The sequence below is a fragment of the Hippocampus guttulatus genome, chromosome 20, assembly GCF_054856545.1.
Source record: "Hippocampus guttulatus isolate MCC_2025c chromosome 20, RoL_Hgut_1.0, whole genome shotgun sequence".
Classification (NCBI taxonomy): Eukaryota; Metazoa; Chordata; class Actinopteri; order Syngnathiformes; family Syngnathidae; genus Hippocampus; species Hippocampus guttulatus.
The window spans coordinates 8,972,701-8,992,605 of record NC_141280.1 but is presented as its reverse complement, the minus strand read 5'-3'; the positions used below and the strand labels follow the sequence as shown (position 1 = coordinate 8,992,605).

The 19,905-nt window shown below is 42.7% G+C and overlaps 4 protein-coding genes across 7 annotated transcripts in view; 1 reads left to right on the top strand and 3 right to left on the bottom strand.

The window, feature by feature from the left end:
* Window positions 1-2,703: 2,703 nt before the first annotated feature.
* LOC147187923 (transmembrane protein 18-like) lies at window positions 2,704-4,015 on the bottom strand. Its single transcript, XM_086100528.1, has 5 exons — window positions 3,848-4,015; window positions 3,620-3,737; window positions 3,367-3,421; window positions 3,207-3,300; window positions 2,704-3,007 (listed from the first exon to the last, which is right to left on the bottom strand). The coding sequence occupies exons 1-5, from the start codon at window positions 3,938-3,940 to the stop codon at window positions 2,915-2,917; spliced, it is 453 nt and encodes a 150-aa protein (XP_085956654.1). The 5' UTR covers window positions 3,941-4,015; the 3' UTR covers window positions 2,704-2,914.
* Window positions 4,016-4,314: 299 nt separating this feature from the next.
* Window positions 4,315-5,362, bottom strand: LOC147187922 (uncharacterized). The gene is made up of 2 exons (XM_086100857.1): window positions 5,067-5,362; window positions 4,315-4,770 (listed from the first exon to the last, which is right to left on the bottom strand). The coding sequence occupies exons 1-2, from the start codon at window positions 5,265-5,267 to the stop codon at window positions 4,633-4,635; spliced, it is 339 nt and encodes a 112-aa protein (XP_085956983.1). The 5' UTR covers window positions 5,268-5,362; the 3' UTR covers window positions 4,315-4,632.
* Window positions 5,363-5,886: 524 nt separating this feature from the next.
* LOC147187921 (adenylate kinase 9-like) lies at window positions 5,887-18,600 on the bottom strand. The gene is made up of 34 exons (XM_086100525.1): window positions 18,511-18,600; window positions 17,732-17,795; window positions 17,608-17,660; window positions 17,387-17,483; window positions 17,207-17,319; window positions 16,959-17,120; window positions 16,694-16,831; window positions 16,544-16,618; window positions 16,381-16,476; window positions 15,383-15,522; window positions 14,982-15,298; window positions 14,869-14,889; window positions 14,656-14,771; window positions 14,083-14,230; window positions 13,944-13,979; window positions 13,719-13,865; window positions 13,183-13,349; window positions 12,163-12,378; window positions 11,852-12,094; window positions 11,261-11,382; window positions 10,943-11,162; window positions 10,766-10,837; window positions 10,478-10,684; window positions 10,160-10,378; window positions 9,574-9,790; window positions 8,951-9,152; window positions 8,428-8,574; window positions 8,117-8,334; window positions 7,855-8,051; window positions 7,524-7,693; window positions 6,937-7,035; window positions 6,753-6,855; window positions 6,564-6,678; window positions 5,887-6,476 (listed from the first exon to the last, which is right to left on the bottom strand). Exons 1-34 carry the CDS (start codon window positions 18,598-18,600, stop codon window positions 6,226-6,228), a joined length of 4,998 nt encoding a protein of 1,665 aa, XP_085956651.1. The 3' UTR covers window positions 5,887-6,225.
* Window positions 18,601-19,413: 813 nt separating this feature from the next.
* Window positions 19,414-19,905, top strand: part of LOC147187920 (polyphosphoinositide phosphatase-like) — a 33,141-nt gene continuing 32,649 nt past the window's right edge. For all 4 annotated transcript variants that reach the window (XR_015097679.1, XR_015097680.1, XR_015097678.1 and 1 more), the window contains exons 1-2: window positions 19,414-19,611; window positions 19,711-19,802. Coding sequence is in view for 1 of the 4 variants with exons in the window: in XM_086100526.1 (XP_085956652.1) it covers window positions 19,740-19,802 (63 nt within the window). In the remaining 3 variants the exon portion in view is untranslated. The remainder of the gene's footprint in view (window positions 19,612-19,710; window positions 19,803-19,905) is intronic.

Here is a 19,905-nt window from a genome sequence, read left to right as displayed (position 1 = left end):
AAAATAAACAAACAAAACGCTTAAAACCGTAAAGCCTTCATTGAATTAGCTTATTTTCAGCTTGCCGTTTTTGACCATGTATAGTGTTTCTTTTGTTTTGTTTTGTTTATTTATTTTTTATTGCATCCAGGTTTTTTTTTTCTGCTCCCAAACGCTGTGTCTGTGTATTCTGAATGGCTCAAACTTTGCCCGGCTCAGATGTCTACCGTCAATCAAATACATGCAAGTTCAATGAGCAGCAAAAATGGGTCCTACTTCCTCTCGCATCATTCAAATGGATTCAGGTTAGCTTACGAGAACAGTTGAACTTGATTTGGGGTTTATCAGAGGTGCTTTAAATGGTGACGCGTGTGTGCTGACTTCCATTTAACAAGCATACAGTATGAATGTTGATTGTAAACACAACCTCATCACCTTCTTGAAAATATTCCTCCCCCAGTTGATTTGTATATCTTCGAGGTTGCATTAATGGTGGAAATAGTTTTGAACAGGGGTGTGTAGACTTTTTATAGCAACTATACTTCAGAGGTGCTTGGGGGGGTCGTGATTTTGTGTTGTAAAGGATGTGGAAAATTGTTGTTTCTTTTATTATTATTACTATTATTATTTTTAGAAGCAGCTTCAAAGGATCCAAAGTTTACTCTCGGGCTGATGTAACTATTTGTTAAGACAGATGGACGACGTTATGAAATGCGAGGCTACCTTCCGTGGACTCCATCTGAGAGAATTACATATTCCAGTATCTCGGTGAGTTGGCAAATCATTTGGATAACTGCAATGGATAAATTACTTCCATTTTGGATCATGAAACTGTGGACAAATATTTATTCCTGTAATTTTTTTTGTTGTTGTTCAACTTCATCAAAACTGTTTGTCATTCCAAATTGCAATATTACCCATCTGCCTTTCAGTAAAGAATCTACCAAACACAACATTAAAAACTTTTCATTCTTACATGTAGGACCAACGTGACAAAACACAGCGGTAGTCATCACGCAAGCAAAGTTGTTTTCCACGATACTGTAAAACAAATAGACGGCGACTAATTGAGTGCGATGAGACCTTATTGATGGCAGTTAGCGCCCGCATGCATAATGAGCACTCATTAAACTACAGCATGCAAAAGATGCCGGCGGAAATTAGATGTTTTCATTTGCGAGGCCTCTTCTTTAATTGAGCCGGCCGCTTCCATTTACGCCTGGAGGATGGGCCTTAATTGCGGCGAATGACTTGGTGAAAAGAAAATCGTTTAGACGACGTCAAATGGAGGAATAAGTTCGTCAACGGGCTCAGAATTCGGCGCAGGAGCCGGAGCTCAGGGGAAAAGTAATTAATTAGCTCGACGTTTTTGTGTTTATCCTCCGACTCGCTCTTCCTTCGTCAAATAAGTCACGATGGCCACGTTTGACAGACAGGAGATGTCAACAATCTAAATAAGTGTTTGAACCTCAATTAAGGCAAGATACATACCGTACAAAATTCTACGTTGGAGCAGCCTCACCACAAAAGCAAAAATGTGGTGCCTTGAGGGTGACAATGTAACAGTAATCACAGTCATATTCTTTATCCTCTGCGTAGACTATCAGACTAACTAATATTAGTGCTGTGTTGATGAGCTGAGAGAGGTTCTGGGTCTCAATCTTGGCTCCGTAGCAACTCCAGTTTCTCTTGTGCAGCATGATAAATATCCATGTAATCCTCTTTTCTTGTCTCCAATTTGTTTTGGGGGTGGGGGGCCAAGTCATAAAACTCAAAAAGCGAGCACCCCGACCTACCAAAAGTAACACTGAATTTATGAAACCCATGAGTTAAACAGAGAGGCACAGCTGTGAAGAACCCAATGGCGGGAAAACAAACCAAATTGAGGGTGGGGGACTATTCCATGGAAAAAAAAATGCATGCACAACAGAAATAACTGGAAAAAATGAAGAAATAAATGGTTTAAAAAAAACATCTGTTAATGATTCCAAAAACTAAATTTTACAACAATCAAATGCTGATAGTCTTACAAAACAAAGTCCCCCAGAACTGCTTTTAAGATGAAAATGGATTTCGGCAAAAATGAATGGCAAAAGTCCATTGCCAAGAAATGTTCACCTTCTTTAAAATAAATAAAATAGCTTACAGCTGTTTGCCCTGACAACCAGTAATAACCCATCATTCTAGGCCATGACCCTTAAATTGAAAACAATTGTTTTTTTCACACATCAATGACTGGCCAAGTCTCAAATCACACACGCTCCTAATTTCATTCGCAGCTGCAATTTGATACCACTTCCTCTACATCACGTTGAGCTATTAGTTCTACTGTCACCATTCAAGCGTCCTTAATTTATTCCCTGTCGTCCTCTAGTGACAAGATTGTGAATAAGATTGAATTCTACCAAGGGGGAACTGTTCAAGACCCTGGGACGTCAACTCAGAGGCCCTCTTTGCAAAGTCAAATCTCTGAACCTTTAGGCCACCTTTCCTTAACCTTTGTTGGGCTACTTCGTGGGGTCAAGGAGAGTTGTAAGGCTTTTCCTTTTGAACATAGGGAAAAGGACGAAACTGTTTAATTGAATTTTCCAAACTAACATGATGCCATAATGGCAAGTATTAGCTTAATGAAATGAAAGAGAGAGAGCTGAAGACTTTTAAACCGTAAGGAACGCTTCTAGCTTTGCCACACTTGTCACGGACACAAATGAACACTTACAACGCTTTATCATAGCAATAAAACACATTTAATAACACGTTTAAATCCAGAGCAATTTGCTCATCACTTTCTTCACACTTAGTAGGAAACAGGGTCAGAACGGTTCTTTTGAGGTTGTATTTGTTTTTGGGTTTGGGTTTGTGCGTTCGAGGGCTGCGGGTTGTCAACCACCGAAAAAAAAAATTCCAGTGCTTTTTGATATTCCAGAGAAAATGATTAATTACGTTTCTTGGCTAGACGCGCCTTTTGCTTCAGCTGCAGCGTCTTCAGCTCGGCCATGGTGGAGAAGGTCCTGTACAACCACACCATCTGCGCAGAAACACAAACGTTTACAGTCTACTAGCTTGATGCTAACACAATGGGGAATGCCATACACCAAACGTCGAGTAACGTGGTCGTAATTTGCAAAGCTTGCTTGCTTCAGGCTGTTTATTTGTCACTTGCAGTTAAATCTTTCTGTTCAATTAAAAGAGAATTACATTTTATATGGCAACATATCAGCACTCACCACAATGATGACAGCGTTCAAAAGCAACGGGATGGAGAAGACCAACGATATAAACATGCCCGTGGAGTCAAAGTACTGGAACTCGGAAAACGACCTGCAAGAGGTTTCAGTCATTCAAGTGGATATTGGAATTCCATAATCTTTTAAATATTTCAAGTACCTCCAGTTCATTGCTGCCAGCTCGTTTAAATATTCAGCACTGTACACCAAGACGACTGTGAGGAAAAATGAAGGAACATTAATGACTCACTACACCTAAACAGTTGTGTATCAGAATTCATAATGATCCCAAAAAAATACAACAACTTAATAAAAATTGTTACAAACACAAGTTTTACTTTCAAGGAATAAATAAGAATGCCAGTTTAAGTTTAACCAATATCGTGAGTGGCCCAATACTTATGTCCACTTACTTATGAGCAGGAAGTGGCAGATCTGCGCTCTGTAATACTTGCACGTCACTATAGTCAGGCAAAGACACACTATGTGAAACACAACACCGCCGATAAGCCAAGGTTCCGACCACTTCACCTGAAAAAAAAAAGAAGGCAGATTCTGAGAATACTAAAGGCACAACGTTTTGTAGTGGTACTCCAACGACGGCGCTAGCATCGCTACGTTGGGAAGAAAGTTGAACCTACAGACATAAGAAACGTCCAAATGGATGTTATTCTTAAATTGCTAAAGGCGTCGATGGGCACGGAACTGACGTTGACGGGTTTGGGGGTTGCCATTCTCACAAAAAACACAGACCCCGCTGCAGCTATAACATGTAAACCAAAACAAGACGACTCCGTCGCACTAAAATGACGTCAGAATCACACGACCATTTGAATTAAATGAAATCAATAGTTAGAAATACATTGGCCGTTTGTACTGATTGTAATATAGATTAGAATTTATATCACGATGTTTGTTATTTCATCATATTGAATGAACAAAAATGATTTAAGATTAAAAATAGTAACTCATATGTTTGAAAATAAATTGTAATACATTTAATTAGTACTTTCTTGCAAGAAACAAAAACAAAACAAGAATACAAACAGTACAAATGGATAAATCTAAATCTGTAAGGATTATTTTATATTATAAAAACAAAGGCAGAATAATGCAGAAAAATGTAATTTTATTTTTTTTTAAATCAAATCAAAATAACATGACATCAAAGTTGTACAGTAATATTCCAATAACTGTAACTTTGCTCAACATCGGAATCGCCCCCACCCGCCAAAAAAATCTGTATAAGTTGGGCCTGAATTTAAAAATTATGTTTAACCAAACCGCTATGTTCCATCTAATCGAAGTCAGCAAGCTCAATGCTAACATTAAAGGTGAAACATCATAGGCAGGCTAACAGAAATTTGCATAGATATTAACTCTAAGATGAGGTTTAATTGTATAACTGAATAACGAGAAGAGACGTTCAGGTTCTGTTTCTTGCAGGGCTGAAGTCGGGCACAAAGGTGGCGGCCACAGTGGCAGGCGTGGAGTAGCACAGAGCGAAATTGTACAGACCGAGCATGAGACACTTCCATGTGGAGCGCAGCGCTTTGCCAACATTCTGTAAGACAAATGGGTCATACGATTGCTTCTTTTGAATGACAATGGCACAGCAGAAATTGTTTACTAAGTTTCCAGTCAGCATGGAGCATGGTCATGGAAAAACCATTGTCTGCAGCTGACCTCCTTCATGCAGGAAATGTTGCTCTGAAATGTGCCTGTGTGTGTACTGTTATTTTTGGTGGGGTGGGAGTCACATGAATTGCAAAAACACATTCAAATCTCCTCAATACACCACATGCATGAAAAGCTGTCAGCAGTCAGCTAAGAGAATTAAAATAGTAAACGTAGACAAACCTTCCTGACTCTTTTACGCTTCTCTTCCTTCACTTCCTGCTCAATGAGCAGCTGGTAGCGCTTGGCTCGGAAAGCCAAGTGGACGTCCGTGTGCTGTCGGCGTTGTTTGGTCTCCTCGCAGTCTACATGCCGCTGGTACGAGGACGTTGCCGCCTCGCCGTCCCGGTGCCGTGGCCTCTGTGGAGCTCCTTTGAGCTTCATGGTGGTTATGAGGGAGGCTGTTGAGAATCTTGGTAGTGGTGGTGGTGGTCAGCGGGAGGGTAGAAAACAATTTCCTCAGCAGGGGGGCATGTACAGTGTGCTGTCCACAGCTGTCATATGCATGAGTGCATTCCAGTGGACTCCTGTGTACACAGGAGGTGGCGCCAAGCCCTGAAAGGTGCTCCTCCCTTCCTTGTCCTCCTCATACATCCTCAGAACATTTTAAATTTAAGTCAGAATGGACGAATGAATAAATTCCGGATTTTTTTTTTGTATGTGTGCTTCAGTGAATTCTTCCTACCAACAAGTGAGTGTGAATGATATTGTAATTTTTCTTATTGGCCTTATGACTGACACACAAAAGTAGATTTGACTACTAAATAGTAGATCGAATGAATGTATACATTACACAAGTTTCACTTTTTGAATAGTATTACTGAAATAAATCAACATTTTCAGGATATTCTATTTTTTTGACGAGCACCAATATACAGTATATTTCTTATTATTTCTATTTTAATGCTAAATGCATAACACCAACACAAAATATACATGAGAGGTGCTGGTGGTTTTTTTTTTTTTGGTCCACTTGGGATCATCGTTCACACATTCCACACCATAGTATCTGTGACTTTTAATTGTGTGAGTTTAAATGGCAGGGCCTGGCCCGGTGAGTGATGTGGGAGTGAATGTAGAGTTGGCGGTTGTTGGCTCAGGATAGCGGCTTGCTGTTAAGTGGCTAACCATGAGCTAGTCTGCCTATAAGGTAAAACAGGAAGATAAATCCTTATGAAGTTTGCCAAGCAACAAGTGTGTGTTGTTCATATAAGACATTTTCTTTGATTGGCCATTGGGGTCGGTACGACAGAGCGCTATCAATTCTGACTTGCACAATGCCGTGAAAACAAAACTGGACTCAAGTTGAATGATCTGAGTCTTTGCGTCTGAAGTACATTGGTTACAGTTCATTGTCCATCACAGAGCGCATCGGTACCGAGGCTAGATTTGCAGATTTCGCTTTGGGCGAGTCTCGCAAGGCGAGAAACTTTTTCATTTTGAAGTCAAAGTCGACGGGGAGTTCGCTGGGGAGCTTGTAGTCGGCTCTCATCAACGAGCTCAGGTAGGGAATGAGTGCGCAGTTCTCCTCAAAGGAGGCCAGCTTTTTTTTGTACATCTGTCGAATGTGTTCTGTGCTGCTGTGGTTGAATGCTGTAGGGAGGAAAAAAAAACTTGGATTGCCAGCCATGTGCAGAAATACTGCAGTTCATTTGTGCTTTGTCATCTGTGAGTGAGTACCTTTCAGGTAGAACGCCACGTAGTGGAGAGCCGATCGTTCCATACTGAAGAAAGGAAACTTCGGTTTCAGGCACCCAACAGCCGTCATGGCCTTGATGACCGCCACTGCCACACCCTTCAGAGCAACACAAACGGCTCACAAAACATGTATCAAACCTTGACAATGTGACAGCTCAGAGTGTTTCTCACCTGTTCCAGGTAGCCCAGCGTAGGGAGGGAGGTGAGCGGGATCGGCTCGCAAAGAGGAGGAACCTTACTGGGCAACTTAAGATCCCAGTAGACTTCAGGAGCGCTTCAGAAATTAAGTATTCCAGCCACTCAACAGACTGTTGCCAAGTAGCACCCAAAAAATTAAGCGCAGATTTGGTCTCACCTCAAAAACTTGTACTGCTTCTGCTTTGTCTCGCAAGTGTAGAGCCGCTCTCTGTATTCTACTGCAAATTCCATGCTGCCGTGTACCAGGGCTTCGTACCTTGGGAGAGGAAACCGCATAAAAGCAGGACTAAACCAAGTGCAGTATGACAAGTTATATTTAATGCAGAACTTGATTTTAGAACTAATGTGTAAAAATAACACATTCATCTTAATCTTCATAGTACAAATGAATTACATTTTTTTGTGGCCTTGGAGGGGAAACAAATGATTATTTTGAGAATTCTGCCTAGCAACTGACCAAACACAATCATTTGTGCACCCAAGCACCACCAAAATTTTCACAAAAAGCCCACAATTTAGTCTACCTAGCAACAAGCAGCTGACATAACATGGCAATTCAAGAAATTCTCTTTTTTTTTTGGCTTGGAAGCACAAATAACGCCTTTCATTAGATTGTATTTCTTTCAAATATTTTGGCACTGTATTTTGCTGCTGTCACAAATGAATTACCCTGCTGAGGTATTTTATGTTAGATCCATTGTGGTGTGAAATATAAGTGTGATAACCCGTTGAGTATGTATGTACCTCTCTTTGCCATCCAGATAAGTGACGGGGCAGAAACCTTTCATCTCAATTTGCTGAGGGAATCTGCTCTTCACCTCTGCCTCGGTTAGTTTTTTGGGCAGCAGGTCTGCCTCCGGAAGAGGGCGCGGGCAGAGGGGGCTGACAAATTGATCCGGACTGGCAAGAAAGCTCTGCCATCAAATAAAACTCTCGTCACAACAAGATTATTGTAGTTAACGAAAACTAAACCACAACATACAAAGTAAGTAACTGTCATGAAAAATCCAAAACTCTTATATTGCTGCTTCAGACTTATATGTTTTAAATTCAAGTTGTTTTTTTTAAGGCTGACCTCCAAATGTTGTGTGCTACACATCTTGAAATATCGCCGATTGTATTCCGCAGCATACATCAGGGATGCAGTTTCTGAGCAGTCCACAAGGTGATTCTGCAGAGCGAGGCACACGGGGCAGTAGTGGCCAAACTCCCCAATCTGACGCTGAAACTCTCTGGGTGTGACGCAAAGCCTGTTGATGCAGCCGGCCTGACCTGCATCATGAAAACACACAGTTCAACTCCGAGCTCGTCCTTCCTTTTGCTCGTTCAGAACTTACCGCTTCTGGTCTTGCTCAGGTAAGTGTGGATGTACTGCATGCTGATGCTGATCTCCTTGATCAGGCATTCCCAGATGTACCACTTGCTCTTGAGGCCATCCATTTGGATCCAATTTTCATACTGCTGTTGAAAGTGCTGCCTCATGAGCTCTGCTTCCTGCTTGTAGCAGGTGTTGCGGACATGAAGGATCTCGGCGCTGTCATGCATCAGGTGGGGCCTACAATGAAAAAAAAAAAAGGGGGGTCGCCGGGATATATGCGTCAGTGACGTTTGTTGTTTGGTGGTTAAGTGGAGGATGGGGTTTTCTGACTTGTTCTCCTCCATCTTGATCGCAAGGCCTCGCTTCAGCACCTCTAGCGTATCCAGCTCCATCTCCACCACCATCATGGGGATGATGCTGTTGTCCTGCATCAGTTCCGCTTGCTTCATGGTCATGGGAAAGCCATCCAACACATAACTGCAATAGCACAAAAACAGCGATTCATGTATTCTTTATTCTCTGCGAACAACGATTAATATTAGTGCCGTACAGATGAGTTGAGAGGAGTTAAGACAGGTCATTATAGAGCATATCAGTCTGTCTGTCTTATACTGCTCTCAAGTGGCCAAGGCGGGCAACATCAGAATTAAATTAGCTGCATTTAAAAAACAAAACTCAAAACTGGATTAAAAATTAACTACAATGAAACTTCCCTAACTATTGTAGTCTTGATCCTAGTCTGTTCAACAGTCAATCACAGAGCATATACAGTAACAAGCACGGTCAGGTGAATGAAAAAAATGTGAAATGATCCATTGTGGTACATTGTGTTGTTAAGTTTTCATTTACACACCCTTGCGTACTGCACACCAAGCTCATGAGCACCTTCTCCAGACACTGGATGGCCAGTTCATCGGGCACCACCAGGCCCTGGTTGAGATGTTTCTTCATCTGAACCGACAAGTCGCTGTGCTCCTGCTCCTCAAGTATGCGCCTCATTACGCCGCCGATGGACAACAGGTCCAAACCGTACCGCTGCGCGAACATGGTTGCCACTGCGTAAACGGCAGAGAATGTGAAAATTCAACTGTTGACTCTACATTATTTTTAGAGCAGTTAAATAACCACAGCTGCATACAAAGTTAGTTGTACATATAGTAAAATCAGACATCCAAAAACAAAGACAATAACTTAATAATATAAAACAGTAAAGACAATAAAACACTAAAACAATGACGAGTGTCATGCTGAGTCAAAAGCAAAGAATGAAAATGTGTTTTAAGACACGTTTTAAAGTTCAACAGAGATGATGGGGGGTTGCCTAACATTCAATGGAAGGTCATTCCAAAGGGAGGGAGCGGCAACGGAAAAATGTTCTCTGAAGATTGAACCCAAGGGCAGCAAATGCAATGAAAATATCAGGGGCCCCAAAATTGAATCCTGTGGAATACCATATAAAGGAATTTCGGGACTCACCACTTGTTTTCCCTGATTTGGGTGGTCCGACGATGGCCATTTTAAGAGGAAGCATAGGGGAAGGTTTTGACTGCCGGAGGTACTTCAAGGGGTTGAGTATGAATGTTTGCTGGTTCTTCTTGGAACCGAAAAAGTAGATATATTGGTTGAAGAGCACTGGAAAGGCGGTATCAAGAGGCCACAGCACAGGTTGGATGAGGTCCCCTTCACTGTAACGCTGTGTGAATTGAAAAGGAAAGATCATCTGCTTTTGTACAACTTTTACTAGACACAAAATGACTCCCCTTGCTCTTGGGACTTTTTCATGAATTTTGTTATGATAGACTTACAATTTCATGTCAATTGGTGATACTAATGCCTGTGACTAATTTCTCACAACTTTTCGGGGGTGGGGGGGCGATACTGAATGCGTTTCGAAAGGTTGTGTTCAGAACCAACTACAACAGGAAAATTCAAACAGGTCTGGAAAAATGAGTGTTTTGACATACTGAGGTCCCCTAATATTCCGACTGAACAAAAACAACAACAAAAAAACAATAGTAAGAGTCATTACAGCAATTCCAAGGCTTTCACACTGCAAGTTTACCTTGACGGGGTCCATACAGCCAAAGGCGCTGTGGAACTTGTATGAGTAGAGCAGGAGCAGCTGTGCCAGGTTGTACGAGATGGGCTGGCATTTTTGGAAGAGCGACTCACGGTTGGCCTGCAGCGGCTCCACTTTCAGGAGGAGTTGACGCCGTACGACGGGCGTCTTGCGGGAAGCGTTGATTGATATCCTTGGAATTTTGAGTTCGCTTAGAACCTCCTGTGTGTGGAAAAAATTGTTTTGGGGGATGTTTTAAAAAAATGTGAGGCGGTTAGTGAAACTGCCACAGTGTCTGATGGTATTGTGTATCACGTTTACCAGCACGATAGCCATGTTGTTTGAGTCTGCCACGTAACGTTCTTCAATTTCCGTATTCAGCCTCTCGGTAGTTGCTTCCTCCACTTCATCTTCATCCCTGAACTCATCGTACCTTTCAATGGGGTACTCCTCCTCCAGGATGGCCTCGATCTCGTCCTCTATGTTGGCAGAGTCGTCTTCGTCCTCATCTTCAGCCCGGCAACTAAACTGGTTTGTTTTGAGGTTGAGGTTAATGTGAAAACCAAATAAAATAGTCAAAGTGTGACAGTGGTGGACGGGATGGCTTACTTTTGCTGTGGCTGTTGAAGAGGCCGCTTTCTCCTCCATTAGTTCTGCCCTCCTCTTTGTAATATTCTCTTCCTGTATTTAAGACAGATTGTCACCATTGTGTTGCACATAAATGTACATCCTACGTGCCTATCTATCTATCTATCTATTTATTTATTTTTCCGCATATCTATTTACCCGCGCCTTGCTGTGTATTTCGCGGAGGACATCGAGTAAACTTTCACGCCGGTCGCAGTGATCCCGCCACCTCTGCCAGAATTTGGGCAACAGGCGTGCCTGAATGTCTTCCACCCCGGCCATCAAGGTGACCACAGCATCAGGATAAAGCTGATGCTGCATCATGTGCTGCACTTCCTCTGTGTTGTGAGGGAAATCCTCGAGGATGAATCCTGTCGACCTGAAATAAACACCCAGCATTGAAATCAACACTCAGAGAGCATCTGTGTGTTTGTATCACAGTTAAAGAGTGGTGCATGTGTGTGTTTGCTGTGTTACATGTAAGGCTCCGTTTTCCAGTAAGGATTGATGACCGTATCCAGGACATGTGAACTTAGTGGAAGGTCATCAGCCAAGTAGGCTTGAATACCAATTTCCTCATCTGTCAGTCCCGCATCCTCCTTACGGACAAAAACAAAACAAAACAAATATGCACAAAAACATTAAAACTCATTCATTCATTCATTTTCCAAACCGCTTTTATCCTTACAAGGGTCGCGGTGGGTGCTGGAGCCTATCCCAGTTGTTGTCGGGCAGTAGGCGGGGGACACCCTGAACCGGTTGCCAGCCAATCGCAGGGATCACAGAGACGAACAACTGTCCGTCTACACTCACACTCACACCTAGGGACAATTTGAAGTGTTCAATAAGCCTGCCATGCATGTTTTTGGAATGTGGGAGGAAACCGGTGTACCCGGAGAAAACCCATGGAGGCCCCACGGAGAACATGCAAACTCCACACAGGGAGGCCGGAGCTGGAATTGAATCCGGTACCTCTGCACTGTAAGGTTGATGTGCTAACCACTGGATCACCGGGCAGCCCAACATTAAAACAGCATCACATTTTGTGCAATTAGCTGGAAAGCTTACCTCAGTTACCTCCAGAGGTTCTTCACCTCGGGCTTCCTCGATAGCGGACTTCAAGCCCTTCAGATGCTCCTCCGTCGACTCATCGGCGGGGATAACTCGATGCTTCATCTTTGGCATGAGGAGAGTTTGAAGATGCTCCCGGAACTGAATGTGGAAAAGGCCAAGTTGCTTGGCGAGCCACTCGCCTTGAGTGGTCTTGCCGGAGCCTCTGCATCCCAGCACAAATATCCGCAGGGCAGGGGGCTGAAAGACACGTGTGAGATAACAATGTGTTCACGTGTTTCATACCTTTTCCATTATTCAGTTTGTACCTTCAGAAGCTCGGTATGTCCGACAAATTGCTCGGGAGAGAGCATGAAGACCTCCCTGGCGTCGACACTGGAGAAATAGTAGACCTTTTCTCGATACTTGGATGATATCTCATCTGTGCAGGGCACCAGTGCATTCTGCTTGTTGAGCACCACCGGGCAAAAAATAAAGGTATCGCCAAAAGACCTCTTGGAAGTTGCATCCCCTCGGGATTCTGACTTTTACAGGAAGAAAAGGATTAAAAATAAGTTACTTTTGTGTATATGTAGTAGTAAAAGATTTTGTGACGTGTTGATAAAGCAATACAATAAATTATATGTATGTACAGTGGAATTATCGAAAATAATTTGAGTCAAAAACAGACTAAGTGGAGTATAGGGTATGACTTTTAAGATGTGTGACTTAAATAATGTCTGTCGAATGGTGCGAGAGTCCGCGAATGACAGCGTAGTGTTGTTAGCTGTTGGCGCAGCATAGCTAAGCGCGAGCCAGTTCAGTGACTCTTGATTTCAATTGTTGAATGAATGTGCTTGTGATGTGTTTACTTTATCGTTTGGTAAATAAAGTTATTGAAATTTGTTCTAATTAGCAGTGGTAGACCCCATTAAATTTTCTAACAATGCTATCTTAAATTAGCTAGCCATGTCTACTTTACCATCGACGTGCTGTTGTGTAAGCCAGTTCGGCTATTCATTGGACTTGATTATTAAGTGTGAAATGTTCCCAATCTTTAAGGCATTCTCTGTCTTTTATGATACATATGTACAATTTAAAAAAAAATCTATGGTAATGTTAACCGCAATATAGTGAGGGACAATACAACTTTTCCTTCTTGTATTTTCCAGCAGTCTTGATGTGCTGTGGCACTATGCTGCTTCTCACAAGTCAGTCTTGGAGCTACGTGACATATCCGATTAGGGGAGCGAGGAGACGAACAGTGACTTCGTTGGTCATCTCATGTGCTCAACACACTAAAGGAGTAGTAAGCAGACATTTCAATGCAGAATGGCCTGTTTACTGACGTCTTCCCCCTCCTCCTGCTCCTCCTCTTCCTCCTCCTCCTCAGCCGTGTCCTTGGAAGAATCGTCTTCGTCGTTGCCAATTTCCAGATTTGCGATGGCTTCGATATCTTCTGCTTCCTCATCCAAGTCGACGGCGGAGAACTCTCTGGGCAAATACTTGAAGGGCTCTGCAGAGCAATTAAGAGTGGCAATTATGGGTTGTTGTTTTTTTTTCCGGGAAGAATTACACGTTATTCAAAATGGACCAGTATTATCTTTGTAAAGACAAAATATTGTATTGTGTAACACTGATGGGTCGTACCTTTGGGCCCTTCAGTGGGAACATACGCGATTTTAAACCGTCAATACTGTACAAAAACGCAACATTACAGATCACAAGGGTAGTGCAAACATCATCTGGAGCAGTTCAGGATCAATATTGATCGAAAAAATGTAAATACGATCCTCAATACTCACCATAGAAGCTGAGTGTGATAGAAAATGGAAGAAGGTTGTGTCACTTAAATGTAGAGAGAATCAAAAGGGTTTCCACTCACTCTCCATGAGCTGGACAATCTCATCCAGAAGTTCCTTGGGGCTCCTGCTGGCGGTCTGCAGCACCGAGTGGCTTATGCTGAGCGACAGCTGCAGCCCTTCCCATTCTCTCGTGAACTGATCCTTCTCGGCTTTGAGCTCCGGCTGATCTGAAGAGTCGACACGGTGAGGGAACGAAGACAAGGTCGGCAAATATTTTGTAACATAGGAAGGAATCATTGTCTTACCTTCGGTGTTTTCCGTTTGTGGAGTGCCGGACTGATCTGCATTGCAAAAGGAGCAATGTTAATAAAAACCTGGCTGCTGTGATTGGTGAGGAAGGACGAGAAATACCTGATGGAAGACACCAAACTGAACACTACTTACTCTGATTTACCTCAGTGTGCATGAGACAGAAAAGGAAATCTGGATGGATCCCAGCTCGATGTAAAGCCTCCAACTGGGAGGCGTTCCTGGGAAAGTTGTCAAGCACCCAGCCGTTGCCCACATCGGCACCCACGTTGGAAGTTTCATTCTGTGACAATAAACACATAGCGCAAAAAAAAAAAGTCATGATTGATTGAGATTCTAGTTTAAAGTGTTCCATGATCATGCTTGTAACGCAATGCATGAGTATCGCAAGTCATGTTTCCCCACTGAAATTAATGCAAATACCATTAATAGTTCCTGCCTCCCCTCAAGAAAATTATTCAAGATTTTTTTTTCAATGAGAATAAAAACTCACCCGATAGTATTGTATTTTTTTAAACAACAATAATGACATAATAAAAAGGAATTGAAAAGAAGACCTATAAGAATACATTTTTGCCACACTTTGCATCAGTTCAATGGCCATTGTGCTGCTCCTTCTGATGTGCCCAGCTGGGGGCAGTATAAGACAAAATACACACACACACCTATAGAGATAAAATAAACATAAGATAAGATAAGAAAACCTACTTCTCTGACGACTTTCATCAGAGCTTGCGCATAGACTTCCTTGGCTGCATCTTGTTTTTTGGCCTCCTCCAGAGCGGTTTGCACAAGAGCCACCACTTCGGGATGATCTTCCGTCACTGAAGACATCGTAAGAGCATTTGAACGTTGTGCTCAGGACATTTGTTTCTCTGTTACGATCGGAAGTGAATTCAGTAAATTTAAGTGTGTTCTTACCTTCCACAGCAGGGGTTCCATCTGGGGAGGCAAAATATCAATAGTAATGTGAGAAATGGTAACATTATTATACGAGACTGTACTAAACTGAGAGAAGCGGGACAATAACTTGCCAGAACTCTGCTCGTTTTGCTGCTTGGTCCTGATTTTCTCCATGGCAGCCTGCGTGCTGTCCTCTTTGACTTTTACGAGCCACTCTTTCTCCAGCTCAGCCACGAGAGGCTCCGCCAGTTTCTCCAGCTCCAGCACGGACACGTTGTGCCTGGCGGCCATCAGTTTGGAAAGGTCAGGCCTCCCCGAAGCTTTTGTTCCAATGATGCAAACCCTACAAGGGGGGCTTGGCATCGGAGGGAGTAAGTAGCGTCTGGGGTTGGTCACAAACTTATCGTAGGCTTCTTGGGATGAAAGGATGTACATTTTGTCCCGGAAACTGTCGAAGGGTTTCAGAGGAGAGGTGGTCACAAAACAAATTCAACTCACTTCTCAAGGCACCACTGATTGAAAGAAGCCTCACCCTACTGAGAATTCCGGTTTTCCGGGAACCAACAGTCCTTCTTTCAGTGCGACTGGACAACTTCGACCCCAGCGGCTCCTCCTCCAGCGGAAGCCTGGGACCAACATCCTGGAGGAGGACATAAACCTCAAAAGATCCTCCTACAAACCAGATGGGAGGCAGCATTGGGTTTGGAGTTTTTTGCATTCACATATAGCGGAATATCTCCCATGTCCATGAAGTCGCAAGTACAGTACAATCTGGAAAGTGTTTACAGTGGGGGTTTTTCCGCTCAAAATTCTATACACGACACCCCATAAGAACAACATGAAACTATTTTCGCCAATGTATTGAAAGCAAAAAATAAGACATGACATGTACATTAAGTGGCGGCCTGGTGGTCCAGTGGTTAGCACATTGACCTCACAGTGCAGAGGTACCAGGTTCAATTTCAGCTCCAGCCTCCCTGTGTGGAGTTTGCATGTTTGCCTGCGTGGGTTTTCTCCGGGTACTCCGGTTTCCTCCCACATGCCAAAAACATGCATTGCAGGCTGATTGAACACTCGAAATTGTCCCTCAGTGTGAGTGTGAGCGCGGATGGTTGCTCGTCTATGTGTGCCCTGCGATTGGCTGACAACCGGTTCAGGGTGGCCCCGTCTACTACCCGAAGACAGCTGGGATAGGCTGCAGCACGCCTCGTGACCCTTGTGAGTTTAAGCGGACCAGAAAATGGGTGGATGGATGTACATTAAGTATTCGTAGCCTTTGCTCAATACTTTGTTGGTACACCTTTGGCAGTAAATAAAGCCTGTTTTAGTGTTTTTGTATATGATAGAGCAAGCTTGGCACACCTAACTTAGGAAATAAGGCAGAACAAAATATGGAAATACTTTCCGGATGTACTATACCCGATAAAGTGATCAGTTTAGCAGACACCAAATAGTTTATTTACTACTGACATTTTTTTTATGCTAAATACAAACAAAACAAAATTGCCTTCGACGCTGTGCAGAACTGACCGTTTCGATGTCTTCGGGCAACTCTTCGTTCTGATGGAGGACCACCGGAACGGACACACGCTGTATGGCCATCGATCCCAGGCGGGACAACACAAACTAGAAGCAAACAGGGAACACACATCAGTAACACCGAGCAACATACTGTTTGTATGAAGCGACTTACGAAGAGCAACTCCTCGGGTGTGTCGCTTCCGTCCACCTCTAAAAGGTAAATAGGGTTGTGGTCCATCATGTAGTCCTGAACGACAAGATGGATGCGTTATAATACAATGGAGCTCCTCTTTCTTCTACTTCTGACAGTGAGAATTTGTACCTCCAGCGGTCTGAGGATGTTATCCTTGTACGTGTTGATTCTGAGAGAAGTATTTCGGGACTGACGTTCGGGGATCCACACCAGCTGATCAATAGTGCACCTTTGAGGAGGTTGTTCCTCTTCCTCTTCATCCTCGTCCTGCGAGCATGAAAAAGTCTTCGATTATTCACTGGAGATGCTGACATGGATTTTCCATCTGCTGAATCTGGTGGGTCACTGCCCCATTTATTTATTTTTCGAATCACTTGTGAGGTTTAATAGATACCTGCGAGTCTTCCTTATCCTCCTCCTCCACTATTTCCTCGTCTATAAATCCCGTTACGTGGAACTCATTGTCCAATTTCCATTGATCTTGATTGTACAGAAGACCTGTCATCGGGTGCTGCTTCTGACTTGACAGCCTCTTGACCAAGTCCTTGTCAGCACACTGACAAGACAGCAAACATGATTACGTTTTTAGTTTTTTTATTATTTTTGAAAACTCAAGAGAGAAGCACAGTGGTGCGACCAAACCTTGATGTTGATGATAAAGTCCGGCTTGAGTTTGAGCTTCCTGATCATTTCCATTTGCTCATCGACGCTAACGCCTTCTTCCGACATGAACGGCAGGCAGCTCAACACGTAGCCTGCGATGCGTGATTTCAACATCGGAGTGGTGAGATGTGCTGTGAAATCAAGCTAACAAAGCCTTACCGTAATGCTCAACTTTGGTTGAGTTCAGCATGTCGAGTATGAGCCGGAGGACCACATCTTCTGGTATACTTGCGCCCGCATTTAGGATATCGAGCAGCTGTAAAATGATCGGCTTTAGTGCAGGTGTGGGAAAAGATATGACGCACGGCCCGTCAGGCACTACTAAAAACAAATACAATTTTAGAGGAACTGTCGGTTAAAAAGGTTGTAAATAGCATTACCTTAATGCCATCCTCTGTTTTATTTCTGATGTGGGAGTCGAGCACCTCCGTGTCTGCAATTGGGAAACAGTTGGAATGAATTGATAGGTGTCGTTTGTAAAAGGTAGAGAGAGATTATGCTTACCATCAATTAAAACGCACCCCCAGGTCTCTGCAATGTTTTTAGCCAGGGTGGATTTGCCAACACCCTGCAACAACGGACGTCAGAAGTTATTGTTATTGAGTTAAACATGCCAGGTTTGTTATTATTGATCCTTTCCGGACTGAAATACAAGAGCTATTTTTGAAGTCGTCTTGAATGATTGATTGACAGATTGATTCAATCAGATTCAGTCATAAAAAAAGTAAATCCAGAATTTTACAGTCAAACAAAGGCAATCGAAAAGGCGTAGGGTGAAGCCGCTGCTCATCAAGCATAATCGCCTACTTTACAAGACAAACAGATTTCAATTAAAACAATTTTTGAAGCACCCACACGAATTTTATCACCTTACCCATATCAGTTATCCGAGTGACTTTGCACCCATTTTTGGCCAAACTCTCTTATACCATATACCAGATTTTTTTCAGTAGTATACTACGATCAAGAGCCGGGGTGTCAAACAAATTTTTTGTCACGGGTCACTTCGGAGTTACGTCTTCCCTTGGAGGGCCGATGCAAAATCTCAACGTTCTTTATTTCCCATGACAATTTGATATTACGGTACATATTTCAGCAAGGATCATGAAAGTTGACACACATGATTTGCTCCCGCGGGTTACATAAAATGACCTGGCAGGCCATATCTGGCCCCCGTGCCTTGACTTTGACACGTGTGATCAAGAGTGTCAAATTCTTTTTTCAAATGGGTCAACTGTGCAAGTGTCCCTCAACGTCTGCTGTGTATGTGTGGCATCATTTACCGGTCTTCCAACTACAAGGAAGCAGGTCGGTTTGGAAAGTAGACGCTGTCTCTCGGCGTCCTCTTCGATGAGATTGTCCACTAGATCCATGCCTGTTTTAGTGCCTAAAAATAAGCAGAAATATGGTTAATTGCGGCAAATAGAGAGAAATATAAGGAGGAAATCGTCAATCATAACATTGATACTTTATCTTGAACATCAATGACGAGATGTGCGGATCTTAACCGGTCTGATGCTGCAAAGGGATACGCACTCGGTGGCGAGGTCTAGCCGGTTTGCATAGTACACAAACGGCATTAATATTAAAAAGATAACTTCCTCCATATCAAATCCACATTATAAAATTGGTATATTGAAACAAACTGGCTGTATTTACAAAAAAATGTGATAGAATGCTATTTAAACCCATTTTCACATTTCAATAAAATGCAGTTTGGGGCAGCTACTCGAGATTGCAGGTGAACCAGTCAACTCGAGTTCTTGATTACCGATGGACAATTACGTTTTAACCAATTTGACCCAAAAGTGGTTTACCTTTACTTGAGAATTTTGAGAGGAAAAAAAGTCCTCCACTTACTGCAAAATACTTGAAACTCGCATCGCTGCTTGTTTCGAGCAGACACTATCGTCACCGTTGCAACTTGATATCAGCACTACCCGTTGACAGTGGCGTTTGGTACCATAGCAACTATCAACAAATGTTATCGGGTAATTTATTCTAATTGGAGGAGGAGGCTAAATAAAATCACATAAAAAAGATTTTATGGTTTGGATAAATTATTCTTATTTCATTTTGTCATTAATACGCATAGAATATGGTATACTAAATAATTTTAAGCAACAAAAAAACTGTTCTTTTTGGTCTTCGACGGGCGCCGTAGTGACGTCATCCGGGTCCATTACTGTCACCTGACTAAAAAAAATTCGCATCGCGTGCTTACAGTTGTTACTAGCGAAATACACTAATATACCTAATGGTAGAATTGCTTCTTAATACGTTTTATTTGAATATTTTAAGCGTTTACGTCTGCTACCTTTGGGGAAATGGAAAGTGGCGCCATCTGTTAAACATAAGTGGCTGTCGCTCGACTAATTTTAAAGGTGAGTCAATTAGCTACACAAACAAAAGCATTTAAATTTCGAACTTCAGGACAGGCAGCCTTTGAATTACATTTGTTTTTGTCCATTGTTCTTTTGCAGTTCTTCTGGATCAAACAATCTGAGCAAACATGCCTCAGTCTGCAGCTGTCATCAGTGGGCTACAGAGGATGGTTCTATACGAGACGAGAGCCGTAAGTCGATCATAAATGTCATAATTTATCACTTCAAATCCACTAATACATAGGTGTCAAACTCAGGTCCTGGAGGGCCACTGCCCTCCATGTTTTCCAGGTC